The sequence below is a fragment of the Canis lupus genome, chromosome 1 (assembly GCF_003254725.2).
Source record: "Canis lupus dingo isolate Sandy chromosome 1, ASM325472v2, whole genome shotgun sequence".
NCBI classification, from domain to species: Eukaryota; Metazoa; Chordata; class Mammalia; order Carnivora; family Canidae; genus Canis; species Canis lupus.
This window is the reverse complement of record NC_064243.1, coordinates 73,969,340-73,983,799: the sequence shown is the minus strand read 5'-3', so window position 1 is coordinate 73,983,799 and position 14,460 is coordinate 73,969,340. Positions and strand designations below refer to the sequence as shown.

Below are 14,460 nucleotides of genomic sequence, written 5' to 3'. Positions count from 1 at the left end.
AAAATGACACATAACTTTCAGAAAGCAAAGTATCAAAAATAGTAGACATCTCCTTTGAAATCATAGAGGCCACAAAATAGTGGAAGCACTGTTTTACATGCACTTTATAGTGCTGAGAGACAAAAACCATCAACTCAGAATTCTATACCCAGTAAAAATATCCCTCAAGAATTTGGTGAAATAAATCTACTGTCAGATACAAAAAATTCTTCCACAGCAGATCTGTCCACTAGAAATGCCAAAGGAAATTCTGTAGGCCAAAGGGAAATTCTGCCAGATCAACCTCATATCTTTAGGAAAGAAAAAAGAGCTTCAGAAATGGTAAATATGTGAGTAAACATAAAAAACTACATTTTTCTTAATATCTTTAAAATACACAAGACTGCCAAAAGCAAAAATTGTCTTTCAGGACTTCTAATGTATATAGATAAGATACCTATCATAACTAGAGCTGAAGAATGATAAATATAAATGGGTACTTGAGGTTCCAAGGTTTCTAAATTTCATATGTGGTTACATTCTTAATTCCAAGCACAGTGCAAAAAGTTAATGATTGCTTATTTTGATTTCCAGAGGAATGAGTTTTAAAAATTACAAATAGGTATAACTGGTAAGTCAATAGGTAAATTAAAATGGAATTCTAAAAACTGTTCTAATAATACAAAAGAGGGTAGGGCAATAAAAAACAAGAAATGAAAACAGCAAGGACAAACAGAAAATTAACTGTAGACTTAAGTCCAATTAATGTTATATTAAATGTTATCAAACTAAATGCTCAAATTAATAGGTAGAGTACATCAAACTGCTATCTACAAACTGCTATCTACTTTACATTCAAAAATACAAATTGGCTAGAAGGAGGGTGCCTGGGTGGCTCAGCCTTAAATATATATAAACCAAAACTGCCAAAATTGAAAAGAGAAATATACAGATCAACAATAGGTAGAGAATTCAATACCCAAGTCTTAATAGAACAGCTAACGAGAAAATCAATAAGGTATACAAGTTTTGAACAACACTATCAAACAACGTGACCTAACCAACATTAATAGGACACTCCACCCAACAACAGCAGATGGAACATTCACATGCACATGGAACATTCCCAAGGAATGACCATATAGTAAGCCATAAAATATGTCTCAATAAATTCAAAAGGACTAAAATCATACAAATCTCCAACCACAGTGGAATTAAATTAGAAAACAACAGAAAGAAACTGGGAAATTCTAAAATAATGAGAAGTTAAACAACACACTGCTAAATAATCCATGGGCCAAAGAAGAAATCACAAAAGAAATTAGAGCATGTGAACTGAATGAAAATAAAAATATATTAATAGTTGTAGAACGCAGTTAAAGCAGTGTTTACAGAGAAATTTATGGCTTTAATGACCACATTATAAAAGAAAGGTCTCAAAATCCATTATCAAAGCTCCACTTTAAGAAAATGGAAAATCAAAGTTGAAACAAGCAGAAGGAGGAAAGCAATAAAGATGGAGGATCAATGAAATAGAAAAAAAGGAAAATAGAGGAAATTAATGAAACCAGAAGCTGGTTCTTTCAAAAGATCGACAAAATTGACGAATGTTTAGCTAGACCTGGGTCTCTCAATCTCAGCACTGTTGTCAGTTTCGGCCAAATAATTTTTTCTTAAAAGGGGTTATGCTATGTGTTTGTAATGCTCAGCAGCAACCCTGGCCTCTATCCATTAGATGCCAGTAACAATCCCCTTCTCAAATTTCACAACCAAAAACACCTCCAAACATTGCCAGTGTCTTGGGGCAAGTGAAGAGGAAAATCACCCCTGGCCCAGAACCACTGATCTGGACAGATCAAGAAAAGAGAAAGATGACACAAATGGCAAAAATTAAGAATGACAGAAACTGAGGATTATAAAGGAATTACTACCAAGAGATGCATGCCAACAAATTAGACCATCTACACGAAATGGATAATAATTATGTTTCTAGGGAAAAAATTAAGGGTAAATTACAAAAAGTACCATGCATACTGCAAATAAGTAATATATTCTTAAAGACAGAAAATGTAATGCACTCAAGAAAAACTAACGTCAAATTGTGGAAATGTATATACCTCCACTACATAAACAAGTATTTGTGGTTTTTTTAAAATCACTTAAATACATAAGTAGTATGTGCTTATTACAACAATTCTAACAGTAGAAAAGTACTTTAAGTAAATCAGGAACTTACCTCATTCCCCTCCATTTGCTATCCCACTGATAACTACTGCTAAAAATATGGTATGCATACTTCTGTTTTTGTGGGTTTTGCCTTGTTCATATAAGTGTTACATATGTATATAACACTTACTTTGTACAAAAATGAGGCTATACATATAGTTATATGAACCAAAGAAACTTGCTCTTTTACATAACAGATCAAACTTAGGGACTCCAAGCAATTCATACAGCTCCACATAGGAAGTATCTGTCAGATGTATCACAAGTAACTTCTTTATAACTGCATGAAGTTATTATACTTTTAATGTTCCACAATTTGGCTTTATCAAAATTAATTCAACCATTCTCTCATTAATGGATAGTTAGGGAGTATCTCTGGTATTACAAACAATGCTGCAAAATATCCTCAAACATTGTTTTACATACTAGCATTTTTATTTTAGTCAAATACATTCCTGAGAGTCAGCAAGCAAGTGCACTTTAAATAAGCATTGCTAGATTCTTCTCTCCAAAGTTAGTAATAATTATTGCACCATCAACAGTGCATGAGAACACCCTATTTTCCATGTCCCCAATGCTGGATACTGTTATTCTCTAATTTCTGCCAATCTAACTAGTGAGAAGTATCTTTGTTGTTTTCATTAGCAATTCCCAACTTTCAAGGAGTTAAAGAATCTTTTCACAGGTTTACTGGCTATTTGCATTTCTTCTTTAACTATAATTTCTAATCTTTCTCTCTCAAATGGACATCCAACTGAATTATCCTATAAATGATGATGGGACAGTCTTCCACTACTAAGTTACACTGTTCTCATTGGCTAATCCAATGTACTATAAATGAAATCACAGTATTACACAACCTAGGGGACAGCATTCAGGGCCTGGACCCCCAGTGGGGAGTAGCAGGGTATAGGGGCAGTCTCTGGTAGTAGTATGGCTGGGTCATTTTTCAGAGGTGATGCGAGAGAGTTGGGGCTTCCAGGCTGTGGGAAATGTCTGCAGTGGTGGGGGCAGTGTACACAAGTGTTATCTATGGGTCTGAAGAATTTGTTTTCTTTTGTTTGTGTTGGTTTTGAGGAGGTTTCATATTAGAACACAGTGAATATACTTGGTACATATAACTTTGCACTAATACAGTTATACATCCTTGTACTTCTACCTTAGATGATAAGCACAATTACTTCCAAAGGCTAGACTCCAATATAGCAAGTTCTTGAATTAAAAAGTACAGACACATAGAATGCCTGGGTGGCTCAGCAGTTAAGCGCCTGCCCTCAGCCCATAGTGTGATCCTGGAGTCCCAGGATCAAGTCCCGCATCAGGCTCCCTGCATAGAGCCTGCTTCTCTCTCTCTGCCTGTGTCTCTGCTTCTCTCTGTGTGTGTCTCTCATGAATAAATAAATAAAATCTTTTTAAAATCTTTTTAAAATTTTTGGGATCCCTGGGTGGCCCAGCGGTTTAGCACCTGCCTTCGGCCCAGGGCGTGATCCTGGAGACCCGGGATCGAGTCCCACGTCAGGCTCCCTGCATGGAGCCTGCTTATCCCTCTGCCTGTATCTCTGCCTCTCTCTCTGTCTCTCTCTCATGAATAAAGAAATAAAATCTTAAAAAAAATTTTTTTTAATTTTTTAAAAAATAAAAAAATTAAAAGTACAGACAGGTATCTTAGATTTTGCTAAAAACAAATGTCATCTATTAAAGACCTCTTCTGGGTTTTGGAGTGCTGTCAACTACCCTTTAAAAACATAGACTGCATAGGAGGTAGTTATCAAAATGCTCTATGACCATGAAGAGGAGTTAATACATACTGAGTTCCTGAATATGGAAAATGCCTACTAAAGGACCTGAAACTCCAGAATAATGAAATAATTTTAAAAATTAAAAACTAATTATAAAATGTCTGAACTTTAATTTTAACAGAATGCCTTCAATATACTATTAAATATTAAGGTAGCTGCTGGTTTACCCTTATTTCAAAAAAGAAAAATCAGGTTTGTTTTTTTTTTAATCAACCACAAGTTCTAGAATCTTAATTTCCTTTTTTTAGTATCTATTGAAATGTTACATAGATTTTATTTGACCTGTTCAAATAATGTTATATTTCCTGATATTAAACCATTTTAGAACTCCTGAAGTGCTCATTAGCAAGGTGATATTCATTTTTAATGTATTTTAATTCATTTGGATTTACTTCACTAACATTTTATTTGAAATTTTATTGTTCATATTTATGTTTCTAAGTACAAAGTCAGTACCTTTCTTCTCTTGTACTCTCTCAAGGTTTTGATACCAATTCAGTAGTATTAACTTCATAAAATAGAAAAATGATGCCTAATTACAGATACCAGTTATTGAACATTTTAAAATTCTTTTTACATGTTTCTCATTAAAACTCATGATAATCACTGATATCTTTTATCTCTACTTCAGAACTGGTACAGCTGAATCCTACGGACTCAAAATTTTCCTAAGATCACCCCACCACTGAATGACAGAGCTTGCACTCAAGTGGGGATCACACTAGTAACCAGTGTTCTGTGCTGCTTGACATCTTTTTGTCAAAATTCTAGAACAAGAAGCACTGGAATTAAGTATTGTTTGAGAATGGGGGAGGGGGACACTTAATCATTATCATTTTTAGAAACAATGCTTTGAATAGCAATTCCATCCACAGTCATTCAGTTTTCTACTTCTTGAGTCTACTTGAGAAAGTTCAGTTTTTACAGAAAATCATCTATTTATCAAAAGTTTGAACATTCTTAGCACCTACTTTTGAAGAATTGATAAAGATTTCAAAAACAAAAGATTAAAGTTTACCTTGACTTTGAGCCAGATGAAGAATTTTTGATGTAACATATCTAGCAGTATCTGATTCTGTAGATTCAGTATTGATCTTCTCCAGCTGAGCCAGGAGTCCCACAATCCGAGAATTATTGGTAAGGCTAAAAAGAATGTTACTTTATATTAGGGTACATTCTACACCAATTGTAAATTCAAAACTATAAAGATCTCTAAAAAAAAAACCTTCTAAAAACATTAAGGATTTATGCCACATTTCCTTATTCTGTTTTACAGCTTAACATTGCTAAAATTTGGGGTGCCTGGGTAGCTCAGATGGTTTTCGGTTCAGGTTGTGATCTCTGAGTCCTGGGTTTGAGCCCCACATGGGGCTCCTGGTTCGATGGGGAGTCTGTTTCCCCTTCTCTCTCTACTTCTCCCCCCTTGTTTATGCCCTCTCTCTTTCTCAAATGAATAAAACCTTTTTAAAAAAAAATAGCTAAAATTCTATTAATTTAAAAGAGAGAAAATAAATAAATAAATAAATAAATAAATAAATAAATAAATAAATAAAACACATTTCATTTCAGAAAACCACAAATGTCAACCCATCCAGCAATCTTACATCACACCTTCAAAGTTCACCTTTCGACTCTTCAAGAATACTTCTTACATTTCCTATGCTTACCTCAAAACTCTAATCATCCCTCCCATCTTAGTCCACTCTCAGTGCCCTGCTTTGTATTACAAGCCCGAACAGGAACACACTTTTCTTCCCACTACCACATCCTTAAATCTATCTGATTCTCTACCCACATTCTTTCTTCCTTGTTCTCATTATACATTTGCACATCTGAAACTGTTCTAGGTATTACCAATAGTAAACAAAACAAAATTCCTCTCCCTACAGACTGAACATTCTAATGGTGAGAGATAAACATGTAAATAATCATACAATATTTAAGGTGGTGGGCAGTGCTACAAAGAAAAGCAGGAAAAAAAGAAAAAGAAAAAGAAAAGCAGGTTAGACGAAATAAAAGGTGGAGGGCGAGGGATGCAATTTTAGTGGTCAGAGAACACCTCACTGATCGAGTACCACTGAGGGAAAGCCCTGAAAGAAGTAGCCATGAAGAAACCTGCAGAAAGAGCTATTCAGGAAGGAGTCACAATCAACCAAAACCCCAAGGCAGGGATCACTGTACTGAGTTAAAAGTGAGGCAGCCAGTGTGGCTGGAGTAGACAAAGAGAGTAACAGTGAGAGATGAGGTCAGAGGTGGGGGTGCCACCATTTAAAGCTTTGCAGGCCAATGTAAGATTTTGACTTTTACACTAAGTGGGATGGAAAGTTTCTGAGCAGAAGAGTGATATGCTCTGATGTTTTTAAAGGCTCTCTGGCTAGTACGTTGAGACTCAAAAAAGAACAACCCCTCCCCTATATACTTGACCCACTAGCCCTTCCTGCATTCTCAATGTATTTGCTCCTTAGATTAATCTTTCCCTGATTCATCATCCCTCTCTCCCTTTCAACTAGATCATACTCAATGGCACACTAATATGATGTAGGAGAGCTCCCACTAGCAACCAACCACCCCACTTCTCTGCTACTCCTTGAATGAGGCACCTGTAATTGCTCTCTCCATTTTCTCATGTTCTGTTCACTTTTCAAGCTTGCCTTCTGCACCCTGAGGTCTCCCAATCTCCTGTAGTCACTTCCTTACTCATCATATTCAGTACCTCAGCACTATCCAAATCAGATAGCTTTCTCTTCCTCCACTTCCTTCTTTGGGCTTCAATGACTCCACTCTCTCTTTATTTTATATTCTTCCTATCACCACCTCTCTGAGATCCCCTCTATTGGCTCCTCCTCTTGTAATACATTTCTAGATACTGATTTATCGACAGCTCTATCCCCAGCCCTCTTCTTTTCATTCTCTCCATTCTTCTGCCAATGTGATCTCATGTAATCCCACCACTGTAATTATGATCTAAATACTACCTGGCTCCTACACTCAACTCCAGCTTCACCCTGATAGCTTACTCAACCTAACAAGCCCAATATAAAGCATTTTCTAGTTCCTCCTCTCAACCTATTCCTCTTCCAATCTTAACTGCTCTCAAACCCACATGAAACCACCAATTGCTCAGGAAAAAATCTGAACTGCCTTCCTCACACCAAACCAGTATCAGCTCCATCTCTGAAACATATTAACTTCATCCACTTGTCTCCGTATCTACTATTACTCCTCAAGTCCGAGCAATCATCATCTCTCACTTGGAAATCATAGCCTTATCACTAGTCTGCTTTCATTATTGCTTGCCAATAATCCATTTTCTCAGTAATTTTTTAAATCTTTTTATTTCAAAATACTTATAAATACTCATAGGAAGTTGCAAAAATAGTAGAGTGGTCCCTACTACCTTTCATCTAGTTTCCCCAATGGTTACATTTACTACACAGCAATGGCAAAAACCAGGAAATTGACAGTGGTTAAGTATATAGTTCTAGGCCAGTGGATCACATGCACAGATTTGTAGAACCACTAATCTAATCAAGTTGCTATCCAGCTTAAAAAGAATCCCTTCAATGGCTTCTTGACTTTGAAGTCAGACTTCAGGAAAAATCAGAACTTTAGGAAAAATCTTACTTACTTACCACAGCCTACTAGACAGGCCCTTTGTCTATGGCTTCTGTCTACCTCTCAGATTTTATCTCTCACAACATTCCCCTTATGCACTGGGATCCAGCTGCAATGGCTATCAGTTCTCTGAATACAGCACGTTTTTCCCCAACCACAAGGTTGCTGTCCTCTCAATCTGGAGGGTGATTTCACTCAGCTCTATTTAAAGCTGGCAACTTCTCACTTCAGGCTGCAACTCAATCATGTGACCATTTCCTCACCAGCTCCTCCACTTCTGATATTAAAATGTACCTATAAAGAATTTATCCCTATTTGAAATTATGTAAGCTCCACAAAGGTAAAACACCCTGCTTGTCTTACTCTACAAATTCAGTACTTCAAACATTGGCTGGAATAGCACAGACAATACATATTTAGAAACATATGAAAACCAGTATGTTCTTTTCAGGTTAACTATGCCAAATGCTTTAAATTTGGAGCTACTTTAATTGAAAGGTATCTGAAATTTGAAAATACACATTAAGCATACATTTTAAAATGTACCTAACCATTTAAAATAATATTTCCCATTTATCAGAGCCAGTATAGCATAGATATAAAGATACATATCGATATATATAAATCTTTAAACATCATAAAAACCAAAAAAAAACCTTAAGAATATGTTCAGTGTAAAAAAAAATAAAATAAAAATAAAATAAAATAAAGAATATGTTCAGTGTAATATCAAGTTTTAAGATACATAAATTCAATACAATATATTTTTAGTGTATATACATAATATATAAGAAAACATTATACACACACATACTCTCTTACACATAAAGACACGCATGGAAATTATGACCATCAAATTCAGCATAGTAATTATCTCCAGATAAGGGAGAAAAATGTTTTCAGGCAATAGTACACAATGCATTTGTAATTTTTTTTATTTCTTAAGGGGGTGGCCAGTACACAGGTGTTCATTGTATTATTCTCTATCATTTTTGGTTTTCAGAAACATTTCATAATTTTTTTAAATAAAAAAATTCTGGGGGCAGCCCTGGTGGCGTGGTGGTTTAACGCCGCCTGCGGCCCAGGGTGTGATCCTGGAGACTCAGGATCAAGTCCCACGTCCGGCTCCCTGCATGGAGCCTGCTTCTCACTCTGCCCTGGGTCTCTGCCTCTTCTCTCTCATTCTGTGTCTCTATGAATAAATAAATTTTTTAAAAATCTTTTTAAAAATATTCTGTAGAGATTAAATCTATGTTACATGTTTAACATTGTACATATTTTTTTCTTCCAATGTTGCAGGAGGAAGGAATGATTCCTTATATAACTACACTATCGCTACCATACCAAAAATAGTAACAATAATCCTTTAATATCAAAATTATTCTAACTTCAATTTTCTTAATTAGTTCATCTCTCACACATTTTCTTTGTACAAATGAGAAACCAAATGAGGTCTATGTATTGCATTTGTCTTTTTTTTTTTTTTTTTTTTTTTTTTTTATCAAAGACACAGAGAGAGAAAGGGAGAGAGGCAGAGACACAGGCAGAGAGAGAAGCAGGCTCCATGTCAGAAGCCCAATGTGGGACTTGATCCCAAGACTCTGGGACCATGCCCTGAGCCAAAGGCAGACGCTCAACCACTGAGCCACCCAAGCGTCCCAACATTTGTTTTTTTATCGACAAATTTCCTATTACTTTTTTCTCCTCACAATTTGTTGAAGCAGTTCGATTATCCTATAGTTCCCCACATTCCAGACTTTGCCAATTATACATCCACAGCATAATTAATTGTTTGTCCATCCTCCATATTTTCTGTAAACTGGTAGTTGAATTTAAAGGCCTAACCTGATGAAGCTTGACTTGGAAATGTGAACTCTTTATAAATAAGTGGTACTATAACATTCTATAACAAGTCATGCAAGCTAAACTAGCCACTTTTTTCATAGAACATCATTTTTACTTCAAATAACAAGTCAAATAATAATAAAGACATTTTAAAAAACAAATGACAAAGATTATTCAGACTGGGGAACTGGAGCATACATTTTTTTTTTTTTTTTTTTGGAAATGAACAAAGTGAGTCTATCATTTCAAGGAACAACTGACAGATTGTTGCCAATGATAAAATTTAGCTTTTGAGCTAAACTTAGAATTTCAAAAAATGTGGATCTATCATCAAAGCCTTGAGAGATTCCCACTAATTAAAAAATTTTCTAGGGGATCCCTGGGTGGCTCAGCTGTCTGGCGCCTGCCTTTGGCCCAGGGCGCAATCCTGGAGTCCCAGGATCAAGTCCCGCGTTGGGCTCCCGGCATGGAGCCTGCTTCTCCCTCTGTCTATGTCTCTGCCTCTCTCTCTCTTTCTCTCTCTCTGTCTCATGAATAAATAAATAAATCTTCAAAAAAAAATTTTTTTCTAGGTGCCTGGGTAGCTCAATTGGTTAAACATCCAACTTTTAATCTCACCTTAGTTCCTGATCTCAGGTTTATAAATTCAAGCCCCACATTGGGCTCCATGCTGGGTGTGGAGACCACTTTAAAAAAAATTTTCAGGATGCCTGGGTGGCTCAGCAGTTGAACGTCTGCCTTCACCTCAGGGTGTGATCCCAGGATTCAGGATCGAGTCCCTATAGGTTTGGTTCCCTATGAGGACCTTGCTTCTCCCTCTGCCTAAGTCTCTTCTGATAAAAATCATTGGTGATATTAATATATGCAATTTTTTAATACTGTGTAATAAAATGTACCACTATGTAGAAGATCTGCATTAGTTATGGAACCAATATTTCCAAATGACCACTGCTGGATGTTACAAATTTAAATATGGGAAAAAATTTATTCAAAGTGCAAAAGAGCCAATGGAATTTAATGTAACAGAGAACAAAAAGTTCACTAATATAGTTTCAGATTCCACATTGCAATTAACCTTTAAGAAAACTATTACTTAGCAAGAATATCCATTTCAATTTGAATTTCAAACAATACAGCTTTATTTCCAAAGTACATTATCATTTGTGTTTATTCCTCATTTATAATTATTACTCTTGCTTTAATCATATCTTTACTGTTTCTCTACAAATACTGAAAACACAACTTTATTTTCCTCTATCATAAATCAAAGGAACATTATATACAATGATCTAAAATGGCCTTTTATTCTGTACTCCTTTTTCTAATTATATATCTATGTGAGCCCAGATATTCTTCATATTCTATAACAAGAACACCACACATGCACAAACTATATATGCATGTATAATATCTGCACATATTACATGTAATACATGCTTACATGACAGACTGAACTCAGAAGTGGATAAAAGAATCTATCTATCTTCCATTAAGCCACACATCAGATTTGCAAAAATTTAGTAAAATAATGCTAGTCTTCATTTTTTTGGAAAACACAGTTATTTCTAAAACAAAATGTTATGTTATTATACAATTGGTTTATTGCCATTTTTAAATGAATTAAATAGGGGCACTTGGGTGGCACAGTTGGTTAATTATCAGACTCTTGGTTTCAAATCAGGTTGTGATCTCAGGGTCATGAGATGAATCCCCTCATGGGGCTCCACACTCAGCACAGAGTCTGCTTAAGCTTCTCTCCCCCTCTCCCACTACCCCACCCTCACTACATGTATGTGCATTCTCTAAAAAAGAAATAAACCCTTTTTAAAAAATAAATGAATAATTTTAAGTTCTCAGTTTTAATGTATAATAATGTAAATATCAATGGATAAAATAACTCATCAACAAAAACGTTTTGGAGTCTTCATCAATTTAAGACAGCATAAAGAGATTTTGAGCTAAAAAAATCTGAGAACCACTCCTCTAGGCTTATCCTGCACATTTTATGCTCCTGACCTAGAATCAGCCCTTTCTCCAAAAAGTCCTGGTTCCTTTTGGTGATAAATGATATTAAGAGACCACAGTTTGAGAACTAAGGAGCAAAATACATCTTTAAAAACAGTTCCATAATGCAGAGTTAAGAGAATTTTGCATTAAGGAAACCAAATCCTGATATTTAATAACTGAGTGTTTCTTAAATTTTCTCCAATTAATATTTTTCTTAATGGTCATCTCAGGAAAAAAAGTCATCTCATCATTTTGCAGTAGTTAATAAAACATCTAACTATTCAAAAAATTCATAAACATACAAAACACACACTGAGCATAACACACATTCAATTCTATTCCCAACTAAAAATTTGTTTTATCAGTAACTCTAAAAATTTTTAATTACACCACATTTTAAAAAAGTAAAAGAAAACCTTTCATCTAAGTGATTCCTTTCTGAGAATCATGCTTCTTCAAATGATGGATGGCTGAACAGAGGAATGAATCTTTTGAAGGGAGGCAAATAAACAGAAATTGAGAACATAGGCAAATCAATTTCCCTCTCTATTTCTACTTTTCTCATCTACAGAATGAAAACTTAACAAAATATTTTAAGCCACCCCAACTCAGCTCTTAAAATATAAAGCTGCTGAAGGCTGTGACAGTAATGTTGAAAGAATCATAGGGTGAACAGCAGAGGGCAGCTGTACCACTTCTGAATAATTATTAGACTTTGGAAAATCTGGGGAGGGGGGATAAGCTATCTAACTATTAAATGGACAATCTCAACTACACTGAGAAAATGTTTAAATAACAAGGCTCAGAAAAGGATGTATATCCCTTGCCTACCCTACTTTTAGATGAATCAAAATGAAGCTAAGACCAAACTTCAGATATTCGATTTATGACTGTTAATTATGAAGTAGTGAAAAAATCATGGAATTGAAAATATAATCCATATGAAATACATCAAATCCAGTTAACTTTCAAATGGATATTTTAAGAACAGTATCACTCAGGGGGTGCCTGCATAGCTCAGTCAGTTAAGTATTTGCCTTAGGCTCAGGTCTGGGATTAGGAACCTGCTTCTCCCTCTCCCTCTGCCTGTAGCTCCCCCTGCTTGTGCGCTCACTCTTTCGCTCTCTCTTTCTCTCTCTAAATGAAATCTCTAAAAAACAAGACAGTATCAATCAAATATTTGTTTCATTGTAGTGGTCTCCTACTGCTTTGTTTCAATTTACTCTCAGAACTATTTTTCTAAAAGCATAAATGTGGGGATCCCTGGGTGGCTCAGCAGTTTAGCACCTGCCTTCAGCCCAGGACCTGATCCTGGAGTCCCGAGATGGAGTCCCACGTCAGGGTCCCTGCATGTAGCCTGCTTCTCCCTCTGCCTCTCTCTCTCTCTCTCTCTCTCTCTCTCTCTGTTTCTCTCTCTCTCTCATGAATAAATAAATAAAATACTTAAAATAAATAATGGAAAATTTGGAAATGAACAAAGTGAGTCTAGCATAAATGTTCTTGGATATTACAAAAGTCTCAATGATGTACAGATACTACCTTTGCAATAAATAATTTCCCAAGCAACTGTAAGCACTATAGAACCTATCTTCATATCGTTATTACCTTTTTTACCTTAAAATGCAGGTAACAGAGCTATCCTCATTAAAAAAAAAGGTAAAAACATCTCACAGCAGAAAAAATCTATAGAAATACACTAAAGTTTTAGACTTAAAGATGACACTCAGAAATTAAGATTTAATTTCAAACAGTAAGGTTTTAATTCCAAAATGCATATTATCTTTCAGAAATATCGGTTCCTCATTTAGAGGTCTTTTTGAACCTGCTTTTATTACTTTTGCTTTATTTACATTTTTACTATTTCTCCCCAAATACTAAACATACAACTTTATTTTCTTCCATCACGAATCAAAGGACAATGAAAAATAGAAACTTCATTATCATTCTTTTGTAAAAAGTGTTAAATATTTAAATATGTAAAGTTTGGAAAACAATAATCTTCTAACTGAAAAAGAAGAATAACTACTTCTCTGACTACTTCTTATAATTAAATGCAGAAAAGGCTTCTTCAACAAAAATTCTAGTTTAACACTACCAAGTGACTTGTTACGGACAACCAGTAAAAGCCTGTTAAAATTTTAAACTGTCTAAATTAAAGTACCATCAGCAATAATTAGTCAAGTTATCCTTTAAATTCCTTCACCAAAGCTAATTAAATGCTAATTATTTTATAGTCATTATTTTTAAAATTTCTCTGGTCATGTTCCACTGGGATTTTAAGTACATGTTTGTGGCTAACTGCTTTGCCCTGATATATGGCCACTCTGGTGTATCACATTTCTCATTTTTAGCTTAATGTAAAAGTTAGTATAGGCTAGGTCAGAGGTTCTCAATCATGTTTGGAGCTTTGTGGGGAGGAACTGGGGGGGCTGGTCTCATGATACCTTTACACTAAAAAATTATTGGGGACCCCCCCAAAGAACTGTTATTTTCACTGAAAACACAAATCTGACAAACAACCTGAAAAACTAGTACACTGAAAACTACAGAACATTGCTTTAAAAAATTAAAGATGACTATAAAAAAAGGAACATACTATGCTCAAGAGTAATAAGACCCAGTGTTGTTAAGGTATCAACAGTCTCCCTGGGGCACCTGGGGGCTCAGTCAGTTAAGCAGCTGCCTTCATCCCAGGGTGCTGAGATCGACCCCATAGCAGGCTCTCTGCTCAGTGGGGAGTCTGCTTCTCCCTGTCCCTCTGCTGCTCTGCTGCTTCCTCTGTTTGTGCTATCTTTCAGATAAATAGAGTCTTGGGGAAAAAAACACTCAATTCTCCCCTAACTGATCTATAGAATCAAGGCAATCCAGTAAAAATCCCAACAGGCTAATGTGTAGAAATTATAAAACTGATGCTAAATTCATATGAAAATGCACAGAAACCTAAAATAGACCCAATTTTTGAAATAAAAGAACAAAACTGGATCCCTGG

At 35.4% G+C, this 14,460-nt stretch overlaps 1 protein-coding gene across 1 annotated transcript in view; it reads right to left on the bottom strand.

Annotated features, from left to right (window-relative positions):
- Window positions 1-14,460, bottom strand: part of AGTPBP1 (ATP/GTP binding carboxypeptidase 1) — a 177,031-nt gene that overhangs the window by 124,690 nt on the left and 37,881 nt on the right. Inside the window, 1 exon segment of the mRNA XM_049116129.1 lies at window positions 5,023-5,147. Within this exon segment, the coding sequence (XP_048972086.1) occupies window positions 5,023-5,147 (125 nt within the window).